We start from the raw sequence: 21,442 nt of genomic DNA on the forward strand, positions 1-21,442 counted from the left end.
TGTTCTTCTAATCAAGTTGCTTTCAATGATGATTTATTAAATTCGACTACAGTCTTCACCCCTATCTCATATTAATTGTGTTTTATATAATATTCCACACTCAATAAAAAAAATTAACTCATTTTTAAAATATATTATTTTAGGATAATGTGTTTTTTTAGAATGCTATATCAAAAGGGACGCGATTATAAATTCATTTAAACATTTAGGTGGAATATAAATAAAGTAAATATATATTACTAATTTTTCAACTTTTTTTAAACTATTTTAAGACACATTTAAACAAGAAAACAAATACTCCCTTGTTCTATTTTGTTTTATATATGAAGTTTTTAGACATTTCATTTTTCTAATTAATTTTTATTCCTATATTTAGTCTTCTTACTAAGTAAATTAACTACAGTAATTTTAAAAAAAAATTAAATTTAATCTTAATATAAGAATTCACTTATTTATATATTAGATTTTAATTATATTTGTAATCAATATTAATACTTAATATATTTTTTCACACTAAAAATTGAATATCATGAGTATTACTAAAAGTAATTTTACAAAATTTTATTAGATGAGATTTACAATTATTTATATACACTACAAGAAAAACCTTAAATAATGATAAAATTTAGTGACTAAAAATAATTAGTCAGTGGCCATTTTAGATACTAATTTAAAAACTAAAAGTTATTTATAACTAAAATAGTTTCAAAAAATTATAATTGATCTCTAAATTAATAATTAAAATAGTTTCTCTTATGAATTGGTTACTCATATTAACTATCAAAGTTTTGGCTAAAAAAAAGGGTTTCTAAATAATTAATTAAAAACTAATTTAGTGACAATTTCTTTGATAATCAAAACATTGGTAACTAATATTAATGATGGATTTAGACCAATTCATAATAAAAACTATACTAGTTACCAATTTAAAGACCAATTATAATTTTTTACAACTATTTTAATTATCAATAATTTTTAGTTTGTAAGTTAGTATCTAAATTAGTCACTATAATTATTATTTATTTTTTTATCAATAAAATTGGTTATTATTTATTTAATTATCTGGATATAAACTCTTTAATGGGTTTTAAAAAATCATTGAATGTTGTAAATCAACAACTAATTTTATTCATTCATTTAAAATTATATAAAGTAAAAAAAAATGTATATGTGCACTATGTAAAGTATTATTTGAAAAATATACCCCACCTTGATGCATATAGTTTAGCACCCTACTACAAAAAAATGATGTGCAATTACAAAGATCATCACCCCCACATACGTAACTTAACTTAGACGCGTTGAAACCACTAAGAAAAACACTATCAACGTTGAAATTTGATGCTTTCCCTTCACTTTTTGCCACTTTTTTTTTTTCGCACTTCATAAAAGAGATAACAACACTTCCATTTTTGAAATATATTTTCTTCTCTCTGAACATAAATGGCACCCAGCTAGCAGCACCACACAACCATCAACAAACCCACTTTGCTTCGTTTTCAGCTTATTTGACTCATAAAGTAATGATGAGTTGACAATGCATGGAACCTTTACTTATAAGCTTAATTGACATTTTGATTTCAAATAATCATTCTTCCATGTTAGAGACCCACTAAATTATTGTTTCGGGAATATGGACCAAACACTTATCTAAAATACCGTTAATCTTGATTCAATCTCTCTTCTTCTCCTTACAATTCTTTTTATTCGGTCTTTTTTCCTTTTATCCCGTTTGGTTGTTCAGACGATTGGGATATATGTCAATTAGACTTTGATGCTTAAGTCATTTTAAGACTGTTCGAGTATATACAATTAATAGTGTAATAAATGCGAGGTAAAAGTTCTTACCAAATTACTTTGGGCCCCTTTATAATTTTCGATATGAGTTTGTGATTAGAGTTTTCTTAATCAAGTCCAATTGCTTTTTAAACTTGGTTACTTAATTGTTTTACTTTAATTTGAGGTGTTATCTTTTTGGTCCGTCCGACTGATATAGCTGAGCAGTCGCTTCTCCTGCTTGGCCATATATTTGTCGATGTTCACCATAAGGAGGGTATCTGTGATTTTCAATTACTTATCGCCAGGTCGACCGACCGGTTTAGGGGTCCTTCGACCGCTTGTCCTTAGGGTCGATCGATTGTGGGCTCCCTAAAATCACTCCGAAAAAATTGACACATCAACAAAGTTCACAAATATTGAACCACAATCGATGGATAGTCCGCCTATAGCGAACGGTATTTGACCACTTATCCTTAGACTATCTAACTATAAGTGTTGATAGATCGGTACAATTGTAATGTATAACTAACTGTAAATATTAATTTCACAAAATAAATGGATTGTGCTTTTTATGTGTTCATGTAAATGTTCATTTGAAAAACAATGACTTTTTGTTTATTTTGATGAGAAAAATTACGTATACTTCTTAAATAAGTAATTGTTTTAAAATTTATTTATTTATTTCAAAAACACTTATTTTAAGTTTAAACAAGTCGGTGCAATTAATCTATAATATTCAGGATTAGTTAGGTTTATTTGTTTGTATTTAATATAAACATAATAGATTTCCTAATTGTTGTTAATCATATTTACTAAAACTAGTGAAAAAAATGTGTTACATGTGTGTATCACCTTTTTTTAATGATAAAAATAGTGAAATTATTATTTTTATATTTATAAAAGTAAATGAAAGCAATTTTTACAATGTTCTTGTAAATAGTTTTTATTTTTGTATGTAGGTAACTTTTTTATTATAGATAAATTTAATAAAAAACTCATGTAAAGAATTAAATTAATAAAGTAATTATTTTAATTTTAAAAAAACTTTAATTTTATATGTTTGTTTTACTTTTATATCTTGTCATGTTTATTTTTATATCTTGTCATGTTTATATATCTTTATGCTCCAATTCTCATGTTTATTTTAATTTTATATCTTGTCTTCATAAATTTTGACAATTGATTGAGAAGATGTGTATTTTTTATATTCTGCAAATGTTTTTTTTTTTGTTGTATTTGCCATATGCCATCAGAATATATATATTATAAATGTAAGATCGTGGTTTAAAACAATGTATTCACTATATTAATAACTTTGTTAAATTAAAACATTCTTTTCTCTTTTATTTTATAATTGACAAGTCTTGTTACTGAAATAAACTGATAAAAAATTAGGCGCCAACATCTCAAATAAATATATATTTTAGTTAATTAGTCAAAATTGAAAGATCATCCATACAACCACATCATTATTCAGTAAGTATAAGAGTTCTCAATAAACTAACTTAAAAAAATTTTAATCTATCATATTTCCTGGTAAAAAAAAAAAAAAAAACTATAACTTTGGAGCTGCTAATTCAAAGTGAACTAAGCATATGCAAGTATTGATCTAATAGTCTTTGAAGGGTTTCGAAATTTAAATTTTATGAATGAATGATAAAATTATGGTTAAAAGGAAATCTCATTAATCATGATTAGGTAACTTGGTTCCCTAATTAAGTCATTGACACTAAAATATTATATAAAATAAATGTAAAAAGTGCACATAGGATTCTGAATTAATTATATGATGGAGAGGAAGAAAAAATCTGGAAACTTGAAGGCTGTAGTCACAAAGATCCAATTTGTCTGAAACAATGAAGTGACAGATAATCATCAAGAACAATTATTCGATATTACATTCTCCAAATAAAATAATAATTTTGTAGAAGATGTATATAAATAACTGACACGAGAACATGTTACTTGACGAGTTATATACATCAATGAATAATTTTTTTAAATATATTCTAATTTATAATTATCTTAAGAAATGATATTTACTCTAATTTTATTTTATAAAATTAAATTATAAAATAAAATTTATATTCATTTATCTATAAGGATTTTCTTTTTTGTTAGGAATTCAAGTGTGATTCTAAGTCTCACATTGGTTAGAAATGAGAAAGTAGAGCACTATATAAGAATAAAGACCCATAAATCCATTGTCTTAGGGTTTTGGGTTGAGAGTGGTGTTAATATCTTATATGGTTAGGCTCAAGTCTCATTGGTGTTTGTTCTCCCTAGTGAAACCCCCTCCTTGTAAAACCCAACATTTTTTTATTCATATTTCAAAATACCAATTTTAGCCTTTAAATATAATAATTTATTAAATTTTTAAAAATTGACCATTACTTTTATCAGTTTTATATAAGATTGGGTATTTATGTTTTCTTTCTTCTTCTTTATTTATCAATAATTATTTTATTATGATATATTTTACTTTATTTTTAATAAATATAATTTTAGTTTATATATTAACTTAATAATATTACAATATTATCACCTACTAATATAATATCACACATATTTAAAATATCATACACATATACGCGATAGTGCCTGTGTTTACACTAGTATATTATAAAATCATTTTATCTTTTATTTTTAATTAATATAAAATTTTTAATATATATTTAACCACTTTTTACCATTTTATAATATGCATTAATTTTATTTTATAAAATAAAATTTATAATTATTTGTATATTATGAAATTGTCTTATCTTATATTTTTAATTTATATAAATTTTTTAATATATATTCGATGCTTTTCATCATTTTACAGCACCTATTAGTTTGTTTTTTTTTCTTACTTTTAACTCGAACATTACATATGCGTCGTTTAAATTCTGCCCTTCAAATTTTTGAATCCTAATTTACCTAATCCTATAGTTTTATTTGTGAACACTAATTACCTCAAGATTAAACCAATACATATTAATCTATAATGTACGTATAGTAGTAACATTTATGAACTTCAAAAAAGCATAGACTTCAATAAAGAAAGAATGCCACAATTTGTTAGTGTCACTAAAATTGTATATACCAACTTAATATAACTTATTTAGACTTTAACTCACAATTATACTATAATTTAACAAAAAAAAATTTCACTTATTTAATTAAGGTGTCGGACTTCAAAAGTTATTTAGGATATGATGTATTTCCATCATAATTAAGTGATAATTGATTTTTTATGTTAACACAATATGGATGATAATTATAGTTTCAGAAGGTCTTTTAATAATTGTGTAATGTTTGTATGTGTTATAAGTGACATGTTAGTTTAAATATAAAATTAACCAAAACAAGTATACTAATTTAATCAAAATATAATACTAATCTAACCAAAATGTGAAACTATACAGAGGTATTCTTATGGAGGTGTTTATCATTTTTCATAACTTTTCTCATAGAATCTTCCAAGAAGTAATAAAAGTTAGAAAAATAATTTGTTAATAATTAAATTTTGAAAAAAAATTCTACAAAAATAATATTTTTTTAAGTGATCTTTTATTTTTTTTTATATTTTAAAACTATTTAAAAGATATCATCTTAAATTATAAAGCATAAACATGAGCTTAAATATGTGGAAGTGTAACAAGGGTGCCAGCTTTTCCCTACTATAGAAAGCTTCATTTTCTTTATTCTCCATGCTGGGCCACATTACAAACAAAGTTCAATCCTCAAACCAAGTATTGTGTGTGTCTCTTTCTCTATATATATACCTTGTTGTTTCCTCAAGATGCTGTACAAAACCCCTTTTGAAGTCTTTGAAGACTGTGATCATGGCTAATTTGCTGTTTTTTGCTGTGGAAATGATAGTGGTGAGTGGTTTCAGTTTGGGAGCAAGTGGCTTGAACATGAACTACTACTTCTTGAGTTGCCCTTTGGCTGAACTTATTGTTAAGAACACAGTCAACAGAGCTCTGCAGAATGATCCCACTCTAGCAGCAGGGCTTCTTAGAATGCACTTCCATGACTGTTTCATAGAGGTTCATTTTCTTTCTCCTTTCTCTTGTATACAAAAACCACTCCCTCACTCCTCAGAAATTTTCATATATATTGATGCAACAAAGTGGTAAAAGAAATGGTTAGAGTAGTAATACAAAAAACTAAGATACTCATGAAAACACACGTTAAAATGAACTTTTGATCAGATGCAATTTCTAAGTTGAAGATGCCATGCTTGTCTTTCAAAACTGTACATTAACTTAGCTCTTAACATTATTCATGAATATGAGTTATACTCCAGAAGGGTTTGCTTTTGTCTACTATAGGGATGTGATGGTTCAGTTCTGATCGACTCTAATGACAACACAGCAGAAAAAGATTCACCAGCAAATTTGAGCTTGAGGGGATATGAAGTAATAGATGATATCAAGGAAGCGCTTGAAAAACAATGCCCAGGAGTGGTTTCATGTGCTGACATTCTTGCAATGGCTGCTAGAGATGCAGTTTTCTTTGTAAGATGAAACTACACATATTTCATTTTCTGTCCCTGATTTTCCATTTTCTTTCTGGGTCAACACCGATGAAAGTTACAAGTTTTGTAAAATTTAGTCAGATTCTCTTAAACATAATATCATTGTCTTACTCTGATTAAATTCTTAACTGTGCAGGCAGGGGGTCCTGTGTATGACATACCAAAAGGTAGGAAGGACGGAAGAAGGTCAAAAATTGAGGATACCATAAATCTTCCGGCACCCATTTTCAATGCTTCTCAGCTCATCAAGGTGTTTGGGCAACATGGGTTTTCTGCAAAAGACATGGTGGCTCTCTCAGGTAATATGATATGATATGCCTGTGTTTTTGCTACTTTTACTGTGTGTTGTACAATATCAAGAGAATATAGACCTAACCGTAACGGTGCATGCCATGTGTTTGAAACTAGATTCTGACTCATTTCCAAATTAGTAAGCCCCAACTAGTTTGAGAACATGGTTAATGGTTTGTTAAGTGTGAATCAAAATGGTTCATGATTGTGCAGGAGCTCACACATTAGGAGTGGCAAGGTGTTCTTCGTTCAAGCAGAGACTTACCCCAGTGGATCCATCTTTGGACTCGCAATTTGCGAAGACGCTCTCCAAGACATGCAGTGGTGGTGACAATGCAGAGCAACCCTTTGACTCCACCAGGAACGATTTCGATAACCTATACTTCAATGCTCTGGTTTCAAACAACGGTGTTCTCGCATCAGATCAAACGTTGTACACTACCCCACAAACCAGGAACATTGTGAACTCTTATGCAATGAACCAAGCTTTGTTCTTCTTGGATTTTCAGCAGGCAATGGTGAAGATGAGCACGCTCGATGTCAAAGAAGGTTCCAAAGGGGAAGTGCGAAAAAATTGCCGTAAAATAAACTGAACTTTTGTTCTGGGGCTTTGGTTGTTCTACATTAATGATAGTGATAACAGAATTTCTACAACGGTGAAATGATGAAGGTGATGGTTCCTTGATCGTGAAGGTGATGAAGCGAAAATTATTAAGAATACGGCACTCTCATTATTCAACATATTTTTAATTAAAAAATAAAAACCATTTATCGTTTTACTTTAATTATATATCATTTCATATTAATCAGAAAACTTATGATGTAAAGACAAATAAATAAATCACAAAATTTTATATTTTTTTAATATATAGAGACTAATAGACAAAATAAAAAGACAAGTTGCTAAGATACTGACAATATAACAATCACCTCCTTAATGAAAAAGTTTAAACAATTACTCGATAAAAAAATGTAAAAAATTTGCGTGCTCAATGAATATAAAAATTAATATACCCAAAATTACTATAGACTTAAAACTTAATTAAATTTTAATATTTTAATGTTAATATTAAGTTCTTTAGACGAGTGTCTTTCTAAATTTAAATGTATTATTATCGAATTTTGTCGAAATGTTCTTTAGGTGATACAAGATTATCAACAAGAGTTAAACTGTTATCTCTAATGAGTGAGAATTTGTCTAATAATAAGTGTAAAAGGTATACATGAAATGTTCGTTCTCGCATTTAAAAGAAAGGAAAAGAAATAACTCAATTTAAATATCTAAAAATAGTGATATCAAATTTCTGAATTTGTAAGATATAAAAATCAAAACTATAATTATTTTTTAAGTAAATATTTATTTCTTCAAGAATCCACTTACTTCGGATATTAGAAAGGTAAATATAAATGAAGTTTAAAATAAATCGCATAAAATTATCGAGTTCTTAAAATTATAAGCAATATGTTTTTAGTTTTGAAATCAAGTAGTATCAATAAATGGTCAAAAGTGGAGATATATATTTGGCATATATCTGTTCTGAGTGTTCCAAAAATATAATTTATTTGGAAAACTAAACAAAAATTCACGTCAAATCTTAGAAACTAAATATATAACTAAAAATATTATTTTATTTAAACTACAAGTTATTTTTCTATTACAGTTACAATATGTCTGTTTTTCTCAATATTTTAGAATGTAAAATAGTTTTTAAATGATTTTGTAAATGCATTTGTTTTTCTAAAATAAAAATACATTTGATAAAGAAAAAAAAAATAAACAATAGAAAAATAGGGCCCAATTTTTGGCCCAAGTCTCATGGCATCTTCATAACCACCTAAAAAACAGAATGAGAGAAAGCTGTTACATGAGCTTGGTTTCAGTGTAGTGGAGTCGTTGTTGTGATATCTCCATCGAAATTCCACACAATTTCTGAAAATCGAAGCAACTTCACCACTTAGTTACTGTTCGTTCCCATAACCACAGATCCATCGTTTTATTCGTTTCGTTTTTTTTTTTTTCCGTTTTCCCGAGAAAGTGTGGGAAAACAATGGAAAAGATGAACAGAGCCTTCGAGAAAGTGAAGATAATGGTGGGAATGGATGTCGAAGACGAAGAGCAACAAGCCGCGGCATTGGAAAACAGCAACTCCTTCGCCTTTGTGGATGATTTCAACCGCAACTGCACCTTGTCCACCACACAGGTTTCTACTTCGCTCCATTTCTGTTCCAATTAGCAAATTCAATTTGCTAATCGTTTTGTTTCTGAGAAAATAGAATAATACGCAGCGATGTGATAGAAAGGAAGAGAAAATTTGAGTGTGTGGTTGATTGGGTAGGGGAAACGGAGGTGCTAGGTTTTGGACGTGGATCTGATCCGTAATTGTGGTTTTTACATTGCTATATTTTAGAATTTGATTTTCCTTCATTATCATTTTCCAAGTTCGGGTGTTTTAATTTGATTTACTGTGCCAGATTAGAAACTGTTGTAGTTAGTGTGTTAGGCTGGAAGATAGGTTGGTAAGAGGTTTTTTTTTTTTTTTTTTTTTTTTTATATCTCAGTGTTAAATGAGGAAAGCTACTGCATAGTTACATAATTCTCACAATAGCTATGCATGCACATCACACCCAAATTTACTGTCCCATGTGGATTTCTTTTAATGGAGATCTTATAATAATAACAGTGTAAAAAGTGATAAATCGTGTACCTACGCGTATCATGAATCCATACTTCTACTGCATACCTGATAACTACGAACTACCCTAAGTGGAACAAGTAAAGTCTCCTCGAGATTTATTTGCCCCCCTCTCGATTTACAATGTTTTTAAGGAAAATTAGCAAAATATTGCCGCTTCGGAATATTTTTAAATTTGAACATCGAACTGGCAAGGTGCACGGGAATTGGAATAATGGTAGAGAGTTGCATGGGCTGAGGTCATCACTTTTTTCTGTTTTTGCATACTGGAAGCTATCAGTGTTATCAATAATAGATTGTAGAAAATGGAAGAAAGCCTGTCCGGGCTTTCAATAGCATGCCATAGAGCTCTACAGGGCCGGCTACAGCAGAGCGGTTTGGTTTAGAAGCCATAGCAGACTGTAGAGCGTTCATAGTGACAGTGTATATACTCCAAAATAGCTCTCTGAAGTAATTGTTACCTGTTATTGTTGGGGGTTGGTTGGTTGATTAGGAATTGGGGAATATAGAAAAGGTCTGAAGTATCAGTTTTAATTCAAATTTTTGTAAGGCTTGATTAACACCCGTGATTAGGGTTATTCTGCTATTTTCTGCATCTCTATAGTTTCTACCCTCTTCATCTCTCTCTCTCTTTTCTCCTATATGTTGGATTCTTTTACTAAACTGTGTGCATCAATCGCCTGATGTTTTATTATTTACCTAAACTTCTAATCATGTTGAAATGTTCATTTGATTCATCTAACAGGTTTCTATTTGTAAATTGTCTTTCACAGTTTAACTAATAAGCTCTCTGTCTGTGACCAGAGACTATATGGTTTTGCCATATGCTTTGCTGCTGGATTAACTTGTACACTATTGGTAAGTTTGACATTATGATTTTTCTTGTTAAATAAGTGAAGCATATATGCTAGTGCTTGAGTTCAATGTGGAAATATTAATATTAAGCTTGACTCTTTCATAGAATATGGCCAAACCCAATTCTGAAAGGCAGCCCGAAACAAAGGCCCGTACACTACCATTGTGGGCTTGTGTATGCACCCTATACCCCTGTGAATGTTGAGAATGTTTCTATGTCCAGTATTACTGTAACATACGACCAATAGAGTCAAAACACAAGGCGCAACAATGCCATTGAGATGTGTTCACCATTATATTGTATTACTCTTTAGTTTTAGAGAATAAGCAAAAAACTCCTATACTTTTGGTTCTTTTACTTAAATCAACAACTGGTAATGAGGGTAATGGCTTCTCTTGCCTTTTGTATGAAAATTTGATGGGAATATAGTTCTTTCATTTCCTTTCTGAAAACTTCACTTACAACTATTACTCTTTCTACTTTAATGTATAGCAACTCATTTATTTTGGCAGACAAGAATAAGCACTAATAAATGGCATTTCCCTCTCCCATGTTACAGTCTATGCTTGTTTTCTTCAAGCCAATCAAGTTTGCAATAGCATTCACTCTTGGTAATTTGCTTTCACTTGGAAGGTATGTCCTGTTTTAGAGCTGTATAATTGCATTATGATGCTGACTTCCTTATACTCTACAGTTTAATGTATTAGAAATAAGGATACACTTAATGTTTTTAGTTCACAGGTTTCAAATATTACACTGTTATAACTAATGGAAAATGTTTTTTCTTTCTTTCCTTTGGAAAAGGAGGTGTGTGGGGGAGACGATAAGGTTTCTTTACTCTTTATACCACTGTAGACAACAATAATCCTATGAACCTCAAATTAGTACTTTTTCCAAAAGACCCTACAGCTGATAGGCTATTTTGTTATTTTGCTCTCTTTGTGAACTTGAGTCCAAAAAAATAATCAGTAAAATCCATTAAGTAATACAGGAAACTGGCATAACCCACAGATCGCAGAGTGAAATGAGAAATGGGGAATTACAGTGTTTAAGTCAGCTCTTCAAGGTTGCCTAGCTTCCTCCTGAGTCCCACTGTTCTTGCTGATTCGTGCTTGCCTTCCGCTCATTCTCTGTCTTACTTTAGTAACCTTTGCAAACGTCAGACCTTCCTTACTCTTCCTCTACGCTGCATCCCATCAGTATGTCTAGTCTATTCAAAGAAATCCCCCTGCATATTCTATTTTATCTCACCTTTGTTACTCATGATTGTCCTTAATCCCTTCCTTTCTTTCCTCTTCACCTAGGCTCTTGTTGTTATTGAGTATCTATCACAATTCTTAAAAGAGAGATTTTCATGGTTTAATTTCTGTTCTTATGGATGAAGAGCACCAAGTGTTCGGAAGTCATTCTAATAAAATAGGTGTTACATGTTTTGAATCCTTACTGTGCATTAAACAAATTTTAACAACCAATATAGAACTACTTTCTTAAGGCTAGGATATCAATATGAAAATAAGCAAGACCGATTTGCATAATCTCATTTCGGACTTAAGTTTCCATTTTCTTTCTTTTACTTCTTGGGTGATGTAACACTCATTATTATGTGCATAAGATGTCTTACTTGTACATATACAAGTTATGATTTGAACATTATTTTTTGTTGTAAGTTGCCAGATTAATCTGTGGTCCAGATTACTAGTATTGGTGATCATTTTTCCATAGATGCAATCATTGATATTTAAATTTTATTTATCTCTGTTGTAAGAATATATACCTTTTTTACTTCTTTTTCTATAGATATTTTTTGTAGTTACATTTTATTGTTTCATTGTACTCTTACAAGTTTGTTATTTTAAATTAAAAATGACTAAATGGTTTGAAGTTGAAAAATTATGAATAGATTCATATATTTTTAAGACATTTATATTATATTTCCACTAAAGTAAATATTAATTTCTAAAATTGCTATTGTAGTAAGTGCGAGTATTCTTACTTGTGATAAATATTTTTTGAATATGTACGGACATATTTATTCTTATTAGATATCTCAATATGTCTGCTTAGTTACTACATTCGATATTCACCGATGGAAAGTTGGTTGATGACAACTTTTTGGACTGGTATCGAAATCTGAGATTTGTTCTCATGCAAGATAAACTTATCAATATTAAGGAAACTATTACTATGGCTTTGGCTGCAACAATTGCACCATTTCTTTTCTCACTTGAAAAGTGACTTCTCATTTCTTTAACAATTTAGTTACTCGTAGTCCTTGCAACGGGTTGAGATATTGAAGGCAACCAATATCTAATACCCATACTGAAGGATCAATAATATAATTAAGGAAATCATGAAAACATTTTTGAAGAATGTCTCACCTTGTTTATTTTCTCTCAAAGAATCAATACTCACGACAATTCCTTTTCGAGTGTCCTTTCTCCTTATAGAAGAAACACTCAACATTACTTTTACATCACCTTTCTTGTGCTTAGGCTGGGTCACACCACCCTTAGCTGCAAAAGGTTTCTTTCTAGGCTTGTACTTGCCTTTGCCCATTTTCTTGTTAGACCTTCCAACCACCAAGACAGATCCTTGGTTCTTACCAGAATCTACCTGATTTTGATAGTCAACCAACAAGTTCGACATGTCATGCAACTCGCAATCCATCTTGTTCATGTTAAAATTAACAATGAACAATGAGAATGAGTTAGGGAGTGATTGCATAATCAAATTGTGAGATAACTCCATCTCAAGTTTGCAATCCAACTTCTCAAGTTGTTCTATAAGACTAATCATGTTCAGAACATGCAGTCCCACATTAGCATTTCCACTCATTGTGGACCTAAAAAGGGTCTTATACCGCTGGTATCTGGCTGTCCTACTCTATGAACCATACATCTTCTTAAGATGATCAATGATAGCATATGGATTCATGTCCTCATGTTGTCTTTGGAGTTCTAAACTCATTGATGCTTAGATGATGCATTTGGAATTCGTGCAATCCTTAAGTACTTCTTGTAAGTGCTAGAAGGCTCAGCATCATCCTTGTCTTTTGGTTTAGGCACATTACGTTTCTCGATTGTATAGATAAGTTTTTCTTGCTGGAGAACAATTTTCAAATTTCGATAATGGTCCAAGAAGTTGTCACCAATCAACTTTCCGTCGGCAAGTATCGAATGATGTGACAAATCAGACATAACGAGATATGTAATCAGAATAAATATGAATAAACACTTGTAAGAGTACGATGAAAAAATAAAACATATGAATCTATTCATAACTTTTCAACTTCAAACTATTGAGTTATTTCTAATTTAAAATACTAAACTTGAAAGAGTATAATGGAACTATAAAAAATATCTACAACAAAAAGAGATATATGTTCTTATAATAGACAAATAAAATTTAAATATGGATGATTGCATCTATGGAAAAATGATCCCCTTAGTACTAGTAATCTAGACCGCAGGCCAATATAGCTACTTACTTACAGCAAAATATAATGTTCAAATTATAACTTTTATATATACACGTAAGAAATCATATGCATATAAATGAGTGTTACATCACCCAGCTAAAAGGAAACTGAATGCGATTTTTCAAATATATTATATGAATATAATATATGAAACGCCTTTTCAATGCTGTTCTGTTTATTTTAAATTCTAATTGGAAATCTTTTTTATGGCAGCACAGCGTTCCTGATAGGTCCTAAGAGGCAAGTGACAATGATGCTCGATCCTGTTCGTATATATGCAACTTCCATATACATTGCAAGTATGATAATCGCCTTGTTTTGTGCTCTTTATGTAAGTCAACATGTAATTGTCTTTTCTTTTATTTATGCAAAAAAAAAGCTCCTATCTTTTACTAGCTTATTATCTCGTTATTTTGCATTAAACAGGTCCATAACAAGTTACTGACATTTCTTGCACTTATTTTGGAGTTTGGGGCACTTGTTTGGTACGTCTCAAATTTTCCACTTGTCTTCCATATACATTTGTTTAATATATATATATATATATATATATATATATATATATATATATATATATATATATATATATATATATATATATATATATATATCCTGAAGTGTGCTGTATGCGCACATTAAGTTACCTTACCATAAATCTGATGTGCCATAAAGTAGTATGCCTATTATAGGGAAAATTATAAAGATAAGTTCAATTATATAATGTATATGCTCCAAAGAGAGGCTATTTGTCCACCGATAAGCCCCGAAACAATATAGTTTGAATGGTTATGGAATCAATTAGGGTAGCCACGAATTGATAATGAAACTAAAAGGGCTTTCTTTCATTTGAAGTATTAATGATATCTATGTTTTAATATTTGTATAATCTGATTTTTCTTCAAGAATGCAATAATATGATTTATGCTGTTGTGATGGACATGTATCACTCCTGTATAATCTGACATATTTCTTCTATCTTCTGATGTATTGATCGGCAGGTATAGTTTGAGCTACATCCCTTTTGCAAGGTCCATGGTTTCAAAGATCATGGCTTCATGCTTTGACACTGAATTTTAGGTTATAAACTGAAAAAACAATGGCATTGTCTTTGACACCCCCAGTATCCTTGAAGTACTAGAGAAAAGGTTTTCTGCCGCTGAAATACAGTTGGGGATTATGAATTTCTTTATTGTCAGCTCTTTCCTTTGGTGGAGTCTTGTATAGGTTCCACTAGATTGTTAGACGTAAAATCTTGTGAATTTGTATTATGTTGTTTATGAGCTAATGTAAAGATTTTCGTTTCTCTCAGCTTTGTCCTCTCTCTCTCTCTCTCACTCTTCTTCTCGTTGCTTCATGCTGCTTTCGAGGATGGCCATACCCCAAAGTTCGCAACCTTTTATTCCAGAACAATTATTGTTTCAGCACAAACCAAACATCTGATTCATTTAACCAATGCAAAAAAATCACGTCTTAGTTGGAAAAAGAGGACAAGGAAAATATTATAGAGAATCATGTTCGTTTAGCAAGAAACATAGAGTCAATTACTATGTTCCTTTTCTCGCATGTCTTCTCACTACAATGAGGAGATGAACAAAGGAATATATCCTTTTTTACGTAGGATTTTCAATGAATGAATAATTTAGTTTCTAACACTAAATTCTTTGTCTAAGTAATTTTTGAAAAACTAAATAAAATTTTAAATGGATTTCTGGAATTTTTTAGAGCTTTGTTTAACTTCATAAAAAAAAAACTGATTTGGAATCAAGACTAAAAGAAATTGAAGACTTAAATGAAATTCTAAATTTTTTAGAAACTTATTTGGGTTTCTTTAGTTTCACATATTACTATGATATCATGATATAATTTTATAGGCTTAAATACTTTTTTGGTCCTCATTTGCGTAGTGTTTGTTGTGGATGATTCTCATTTTGACAGTTTAAAATGGTTCTCATTTTTATCGAATGTTTAAAATGGTCCACATTTTCGTAATTCGTGTTTTATTTGGTCATTTTCTGTATTAGGGTGTGTTACGTGTACTGTACAATGTTTCGTAATGTCCCGTTAATGATTTAAACGACGTCATATAAAAGAATCAAATAAAACATGAATTGCGAAAATGAGGATCATTTTAAACATTCGGTAAAAATGATGACCATTTTAAACATTCTGTCAAAATGAATACCATTCGCAACAAATATTACGAAAATGAGAAAAAAAAAGGTATTTAAGCCAATTTTATAAAATTACTTATTCATGAATAAAAACTTATGGAAGACACCAGTAATTTTCCTTATTCACCTAGAAAATTAACTACCAGTAAGGAGAATGACACGTTGCACCAACTTTCAAATGTTTTCTCATGTTTTCATTTCTGAAAAATAAGCGACTTTTTATTTTGCTTTTGCTTTTAGTTTGTTTTCAATCCTTCCAAAATTGAAATTAATTTTGATCTCTTGAATTATTAAGCATTAGTTAACTGTTCATGTGTTAAACAAATAATGGTAAATAATGTATACTAATGTCGTTATACAATATCAACATATGACACATAAAATAACCTCAAAATCTGTAAAACAAATATTAGTTATCTATCTTAAAATAAATAATTTTAGAAATAAAAAAAAATAAAAATCAAAGAAAAGTATTTTCCAAGAGGTAAAAAAACTAGATTTACACTTTTTATAAGGAACAAAATAGTTATTTAAAATTTTACAGGAATTAAAAAAAAAATATGTGAGAACCAAAATTAAAACCTACTAATTTTACAGAAATGAAAAACATAGTTAAGTCAATATTTAAAATTAATACTGCTACGAAGTAAGTAAAGAGTATGTAAGAGAAGAAAAAAAGTAAATAAATAGGAAAAGATGAAAGAAGATGATATAATTAACAAACACCAAGTTCACATCATTACATGTCCCCATTGATCATAACAATGTATTTGTTGTAATTTGAAGGAATTTTGTAACATATATATGAAGAGAAGAGTGAAGAATGTGGTATTAAGTGTTAGCAGTTGTAAAACTGAAAGAAGCATAAGAAAAAGAACCAGCATCCCAACTATCGTGAACAATTTTGGCCTTTGCATTTTCACCAGCAGCACCCATGGCCACATGCAGTGGGAAGAAATGATCTGGGTAGGGATGAGCCATTTTTGCATATGGGGCCTTCTCTTCATATTCATTCACTTCCTCGTACCTACACTCATGGATTCAAATGCATAATTAAGAAGCATGTTATTCCCACTTCAAAAAACTAGTTTTAAGCACTTATGCATCAAGTGTAAACATCTAGCATGAGAAAAATATGGGCATGAAGGAACAAATTGCTGAAAATCATTACCTTCCTTCAAGAAGAGAGGTTTTGAGCCAGGTCATAAAAGCTTGAGCCCATGGAGCAGGTGGGCTATTACGAGGCCCAATTGCTCTGAGGTTATGGGTGGCACTCCCAGACCCAATGATAAGAACACCTTCATCTTTGAGAGGGGCCAAAGCCTTTCCCATGTTATAGTGGTAGGTGCCTCCTTTGTTGGATGAAAGTGAGAGTTGACACACTGGTATGTCTGCTTCTGGGTACATCAACAACAATGGCACCCATGCACCATGGTCAAGCCCACGTTTCTTGTCTTCATTCACATGCTCAAACCCTGATCCTATTAAAAGCTCTTTCACCCTCTTCGCCAACTGTGGTGCCCCAGGTGCTGGATACTTCAACTACCAAAACAAGTTCAAGATAAAAACTAGAGAAATAGTAATAGAAGATCAAAATGTGAGAAAAAAAATTAGTGTATGTTTGATTTCTATTCTCAACAATGTTTAGGTTTTGTTGACTTTAAGCCTAGTACTTTTCACGACAAAGCATATACATCTTGAATGTAAGATTAGATATTAATGAACGATCTGATAATAATAGATACAACAAGCAACAATGTTTGCTAAGATAAATTTTGGATGACCTTCATGCAATCTTTAGAACTAGATTTTAACTTAGCCTAATCTCACAAAATTATTTTTTTCTATGAAGTTTACATCAACTTTTTTTTATAGACAAATGTTAGTTCTTAGTTTTTTATTAGTTGGTCCATAATAATATTTTTTTAAATTGTTAACAGGAATGATCAAACTACATGACCTTTCCCTTACTTCTCTTCCATTTTATCACTCAACCATTTTATCACTCCTGTATCAACTTATATAAGTTTGTTTAATATTTAGTGATATAGGAATAAGTTTTAACAAAACAAAGAAAACAAGTTTAAAGTTTAGTGATAAATTAGGTTTTTTCACGTCAATATATTTTATCTGGATTTTTAAGAACTTTATAAATTTTGAAGAAGAATTAATTAATTGATGAAAAACATGAATTTTTGAATATACATATATATATATATATATATATATATATATATATATATATATATATAACATGCTCTTATATTTGTTAAATCATGGTTACCAAGTTGTTTTCAAATTGAGGTGGAAAGTGGGGATTAGAAGTCAAAGATACCAAGAGATAAGAAAAAAATTAGAATGTAAGTTTAAAGAAAAGAAAGCATTGTTTGCTTTCAAAGAATAAATATGTGTCCATCACCAACTTCATAAGATGGTAACACTTCACCAAACATAAACAATTGCCAAGGAACAAGTCAAATTAGTTTTATTTTCTTTTCTCTCTCTCTCTATATTTCAAATCATGAATCATCATGCTACTTATGATATAATTAACTTAACAAAAAAATATGCATGTAAAGTGGGTTTAGCTTTCTTCTTAACGACATTGACCAAGTTTTTAAAGTATAGTTTCTATAAAAAATATATAATTGTTGATCACTTGAACATGTATAAATTCTTGCATTACTAATGATTTTAAAGTCTTTATTGATAAATAAATACTATTTAATAATAATAGGCTATTATTGTTATATCATATAAAAGTTTAGTTGGATTGTAATAAACCCATTAAAATGAGAATTGAACATATGGAAATGATATTTACATATTAGTTATTCTTTTTTTAAGGAGAAAATAGTGATCTTCGTATTTAATTTCATTTCATTTACATTTTTTTCTCGTATTCCGTAATAAAAGAAAATATAGGAATAAGAAATTTAACCTAAAAATTAACTAAATTATTACCAATAACGTTTGCCCGAAAATTGAAAACACCAAAGAGCTTAACTCAGACAGGTTTTGTGTTCATTTCTAACAAACGATGTTCAAACAAAATATCTCAAACAACAACAATTTATACAATTAATATAAGATATTTCATCTTTTATATACATAGTTTATTTCTCTCTATTTTGCTCTTCCATTAATGCTGAAATTTATTCCACAATCACAAAAAATATTATCCAAAACAAGTTTTTTTTTTAACAAGTTATTCACAATTAAATTTAACTCTAAAAAAAAGATAACAAGCCACAAAATGCGTTTTCTATTAATAATAAAGGAACGTGTTTTTATAATTTTATTTCATCCATTTTAATCTCTTAATTTTTTAAAATTGAACAAAAATATTTTTCTTGTCATCACAATCAATAGAAAGTGCGAGGTTCATACGTATTCTCCATCGTTAATGTCAAAATAACTAAAAAATATTAACATTAGCTCAGTTTTAAAATTAAATAACTCATTAAAAATTTGAGCAATGAAGAGATCAAATTCAGAGAAAATTAAAGAAAGAGAGAGATTAAGAGAGTAATTTAACCTAATAATCATAACAGTAAACAAACCTTGTACATGGATTTGGGGAAGCCATAGAAGTCGTAGATGGTGTCGTTTCGGTCAACGACGTTGACGGTGGGAGCATGGGTGTCCCAGTGGCCGGAGACGACGAGAATGGCGGAGGGTGGCGTCGGAAACCGCTCTTTCCAAGAAGTGAAGAACTTCCACGCCGGAATGGAATCATCTACGGCCAGAGCTGGTGATCCATGCGAAACGTAGAATGTTTCCTTGAATTTCAACACCATATTATCACTCTTCTTCTTCTCTTCAATCAAATCACCACTTTCTATTTCTTCTTCTTCCCTTGCCCTAGTATTTGAACTGTAACAAAATCTCAAGATTTTGTTCATAGATAGAAGTAATCAATGAAGGATTTAAAGAGAGGCAAAGAAAGGAAGAAAGAAAGAAGAAGGAATATACTAATAATACTATGGATTATTATTATTATTATTATTATTATTATTTATATATACCACTTTTTATAACTATTAAAACAGTTATATGCAAGGATGAATAAATATTATGATAATTATTTGTTTATTTCACATTCCATTTTTTTTATCTATAACAATAATAAAAAGATTTTTTTTTTCATATTTTAAAATATCAATTTTATTTTTTAAAATATAATTATTTATTAAATTTTTGAAAATTAAAATTTTTATAAACTTTTTATTTATTTATCAACAATTATTCTCTTATTTTTTTTATATATTTTATTTTATTTTAATAAATATAATATTATATTATTAACACCTATTAATGTAATATACATATATTTAAAAAATATGTATAACTCATGGGTGTGAACGCTAGTTGTTATAATGTTTTTTATTATCTAACGTGTTGTATTGTCTGTCATATTTTCCGAGTCTATGTTTATGACATTTGACCAGCCAACATTTTGTGATGAAATCAACTCAAGTAACGTGTCACTTTCAAATGTTTTTATGTTAAATAAGTGACTTTTTATTTTGCTTTTGATTTTAGTTAGTTTTGAATCCTTCTAAAGTTGAAATGATTAATTCATGTCAGCATCAATGCGGCACTCTTCGTCACAGTAGCTCCTTATTAACAAGAAAACACATAGAATCTTTCACTTCTGGATTAATTATGTTAGTAATTTTAAATTATGTTTTGTTACAACTTGATTAAGATTATATCTTAGATTTTTAATTTGGACGAATTGTTGATTTTAAATTATTTTTTTTAATTTAATTTTCATTACAATTTATTTATAGGAAATGTAAAAGAAAAACAGAGAAAAAAAATATTTTTTAATTTAAAAAATACAATATTACATACAGATTTTTGTATGTAATTCACTCTACATTACCTACAAATTATTATGTAACCCAATATTATTTATAATTTTTTTTATATGTAATTTATCTACGAATTATTCTGGATGCAATATATATATATATATATATATATATATATATATATATATATTTTGAGTGAATTTATCTACCGATTATTCCGTATATAAGTTATTTTTTATTGTGTAATTCACCTAGAGTAACACACAAAATAATTAGTATAAATTTTTCTACAAATTTCATTATCTACTAAAAAAATCTATATGTAAAATTACTTATGAAATTTTTTCTAAATGTGAATTTACATACAACAATATTATATTAGATTTTTTTCGTATGTAATCCGCAAATCTAATTACCTATATATTTTATGCATTACATATGAATTTTGTTTATAGAAAAAAAACATTTTTCTTTTAGTAATTGCTCATGTGTTAAACAAATAATGGCAAGTTATGTATATTAATGTTGTTATACAATATCAACATATGGCACTTAAAAACTACTTCCAAAATCTATAAAATAGATATTACTTATTTATTTTAAAATGAATAATATTAGAAATTAAAAAAATAAAAATCAAAGAAAAACATTTCTCTAGGAGAAAAAACTAAATTTACACCTTTTATAAGGAATAAAATAGTTATTTAAAATTTTCCAGGAATTAAAAAAAAGAATTATAAGAATCAAAGCTAAAACTTACTAATTTTAAAGAAATTACAAACATATTTAATTCACTATTTAGAATTAATATTGCTATGAAAAATAT

The 21,442-nt window shown here is 29.0% G+C and overlaps 3 protein-coding genes across 4 annotated transcripts; 2 read left to right on the forward strand and 1 right to left on the reverse strand.

The window, feature by feature from the left end:
• The first annotated feature begins 5,532 nt into the window (after positions 1 to 5,532).
• On the forward strand, positions 5,533 to 7,316 carry LOC114181693 (peroxidase 47-like). Its single transcript, XM_028068217.2, has 4 exons — positions 5,533 to 5,816; positions 6,102 to 6,287; positions 6,444 to 6,606; positions 6,812 to 7,316. The coding sequence occupies exons 1-4, from the start codon at positions 5,610 to 5,612 to the stop codon at positions 7,189 to 7,191; spliced, it is 936 nt and encodes a 311-aa protein (XP_027924018.1). The 5' UTR covers positions 5,533 to 5,609; the 3' UTR covers positions 7,192 to 7,316.
• A 1,106-nt stretch (positions 7,317 to 8,422) lies between these two features.
• LOC114181240 (Got1/Sft2-like vescicle transport protein family) lies at positions 8,423 to 14,933 on the forward strand. Of its 2 annotated transcripts, none has more exons than XM_028067644.2 (6): positions 8,423 to 8,799; positions 10,065 to 10,149; positions 10,707 to 10,780; positions 13,839 to 13,956; positions 14,052 to 14,110; positions 14,624 to 14,933. In XM_028067644.2, exons 1-6 carry the CDS (start codon positions 8,699 to 8,701, stop codon positions 14,700 to 14,702), a joined length of 516 nt encoding a protein of 171 aa, XP_027923445.1. In that variant the 5' UTR covers positions 8,423 to 8,698; the 3' UTR covers positions 14,703 to 14,933. The 2 variants fall into 2 exon arrangements, with proteins under 2 accessions (XP_027923445.1, XP_027923444.1); XM_028067643.2 differs by having other exon boundaries at positions 8,434 to 8,799; positions 10,096 to 10,149.
• A 1,560-nt stretch (positions 14,934 to 16,493) lies between these two features.
• Positions 16,494 to 19,747, reverse strand: LOC114180394 (4,5-DOPA dioxygenase extradiol-like). Its single transcript, XM_028066703.2, has 3 exons — positions 19,360 to 19,747; positions 16,968 to 17,338; positions 16,494 to 16,823 (listed from the first exon to the last, which is right to left on the reverse strand). The coding sequence occupies exons 1-3, from the start codon at positions 19,699 to 19,701 to the stop codon at positions 16,628 to 16,630; spliced, it is 909 nt and encodes a 302-aa protein (XP_027922504.1). The 5' UTR covers positions 19,702 to 19,747; the 3' UTR covers positions 16,494 to 16,627.
• Between the last annotated feature and the right edge of the window lie 1,695 nt (positions 19,748 to 21,442).

This window comes from Vigna unguiculata, chromosome 4 (genome assembly GCF_037176805.1).
Source record: "Vigna unguiculata cultivar grain cowpea cultivar isolate G323 ecotype 2 chromosome 4, ASM3717680v1, whole genome shotgun sequence".
NCBI classification, from domain to species: domain Eukaryota; kingdom Viridiplantae; phylum Streptophyta; class Magnoliopsida; order Fabales; family Fabaceae; genus Vigna; species Vigna unguiculata.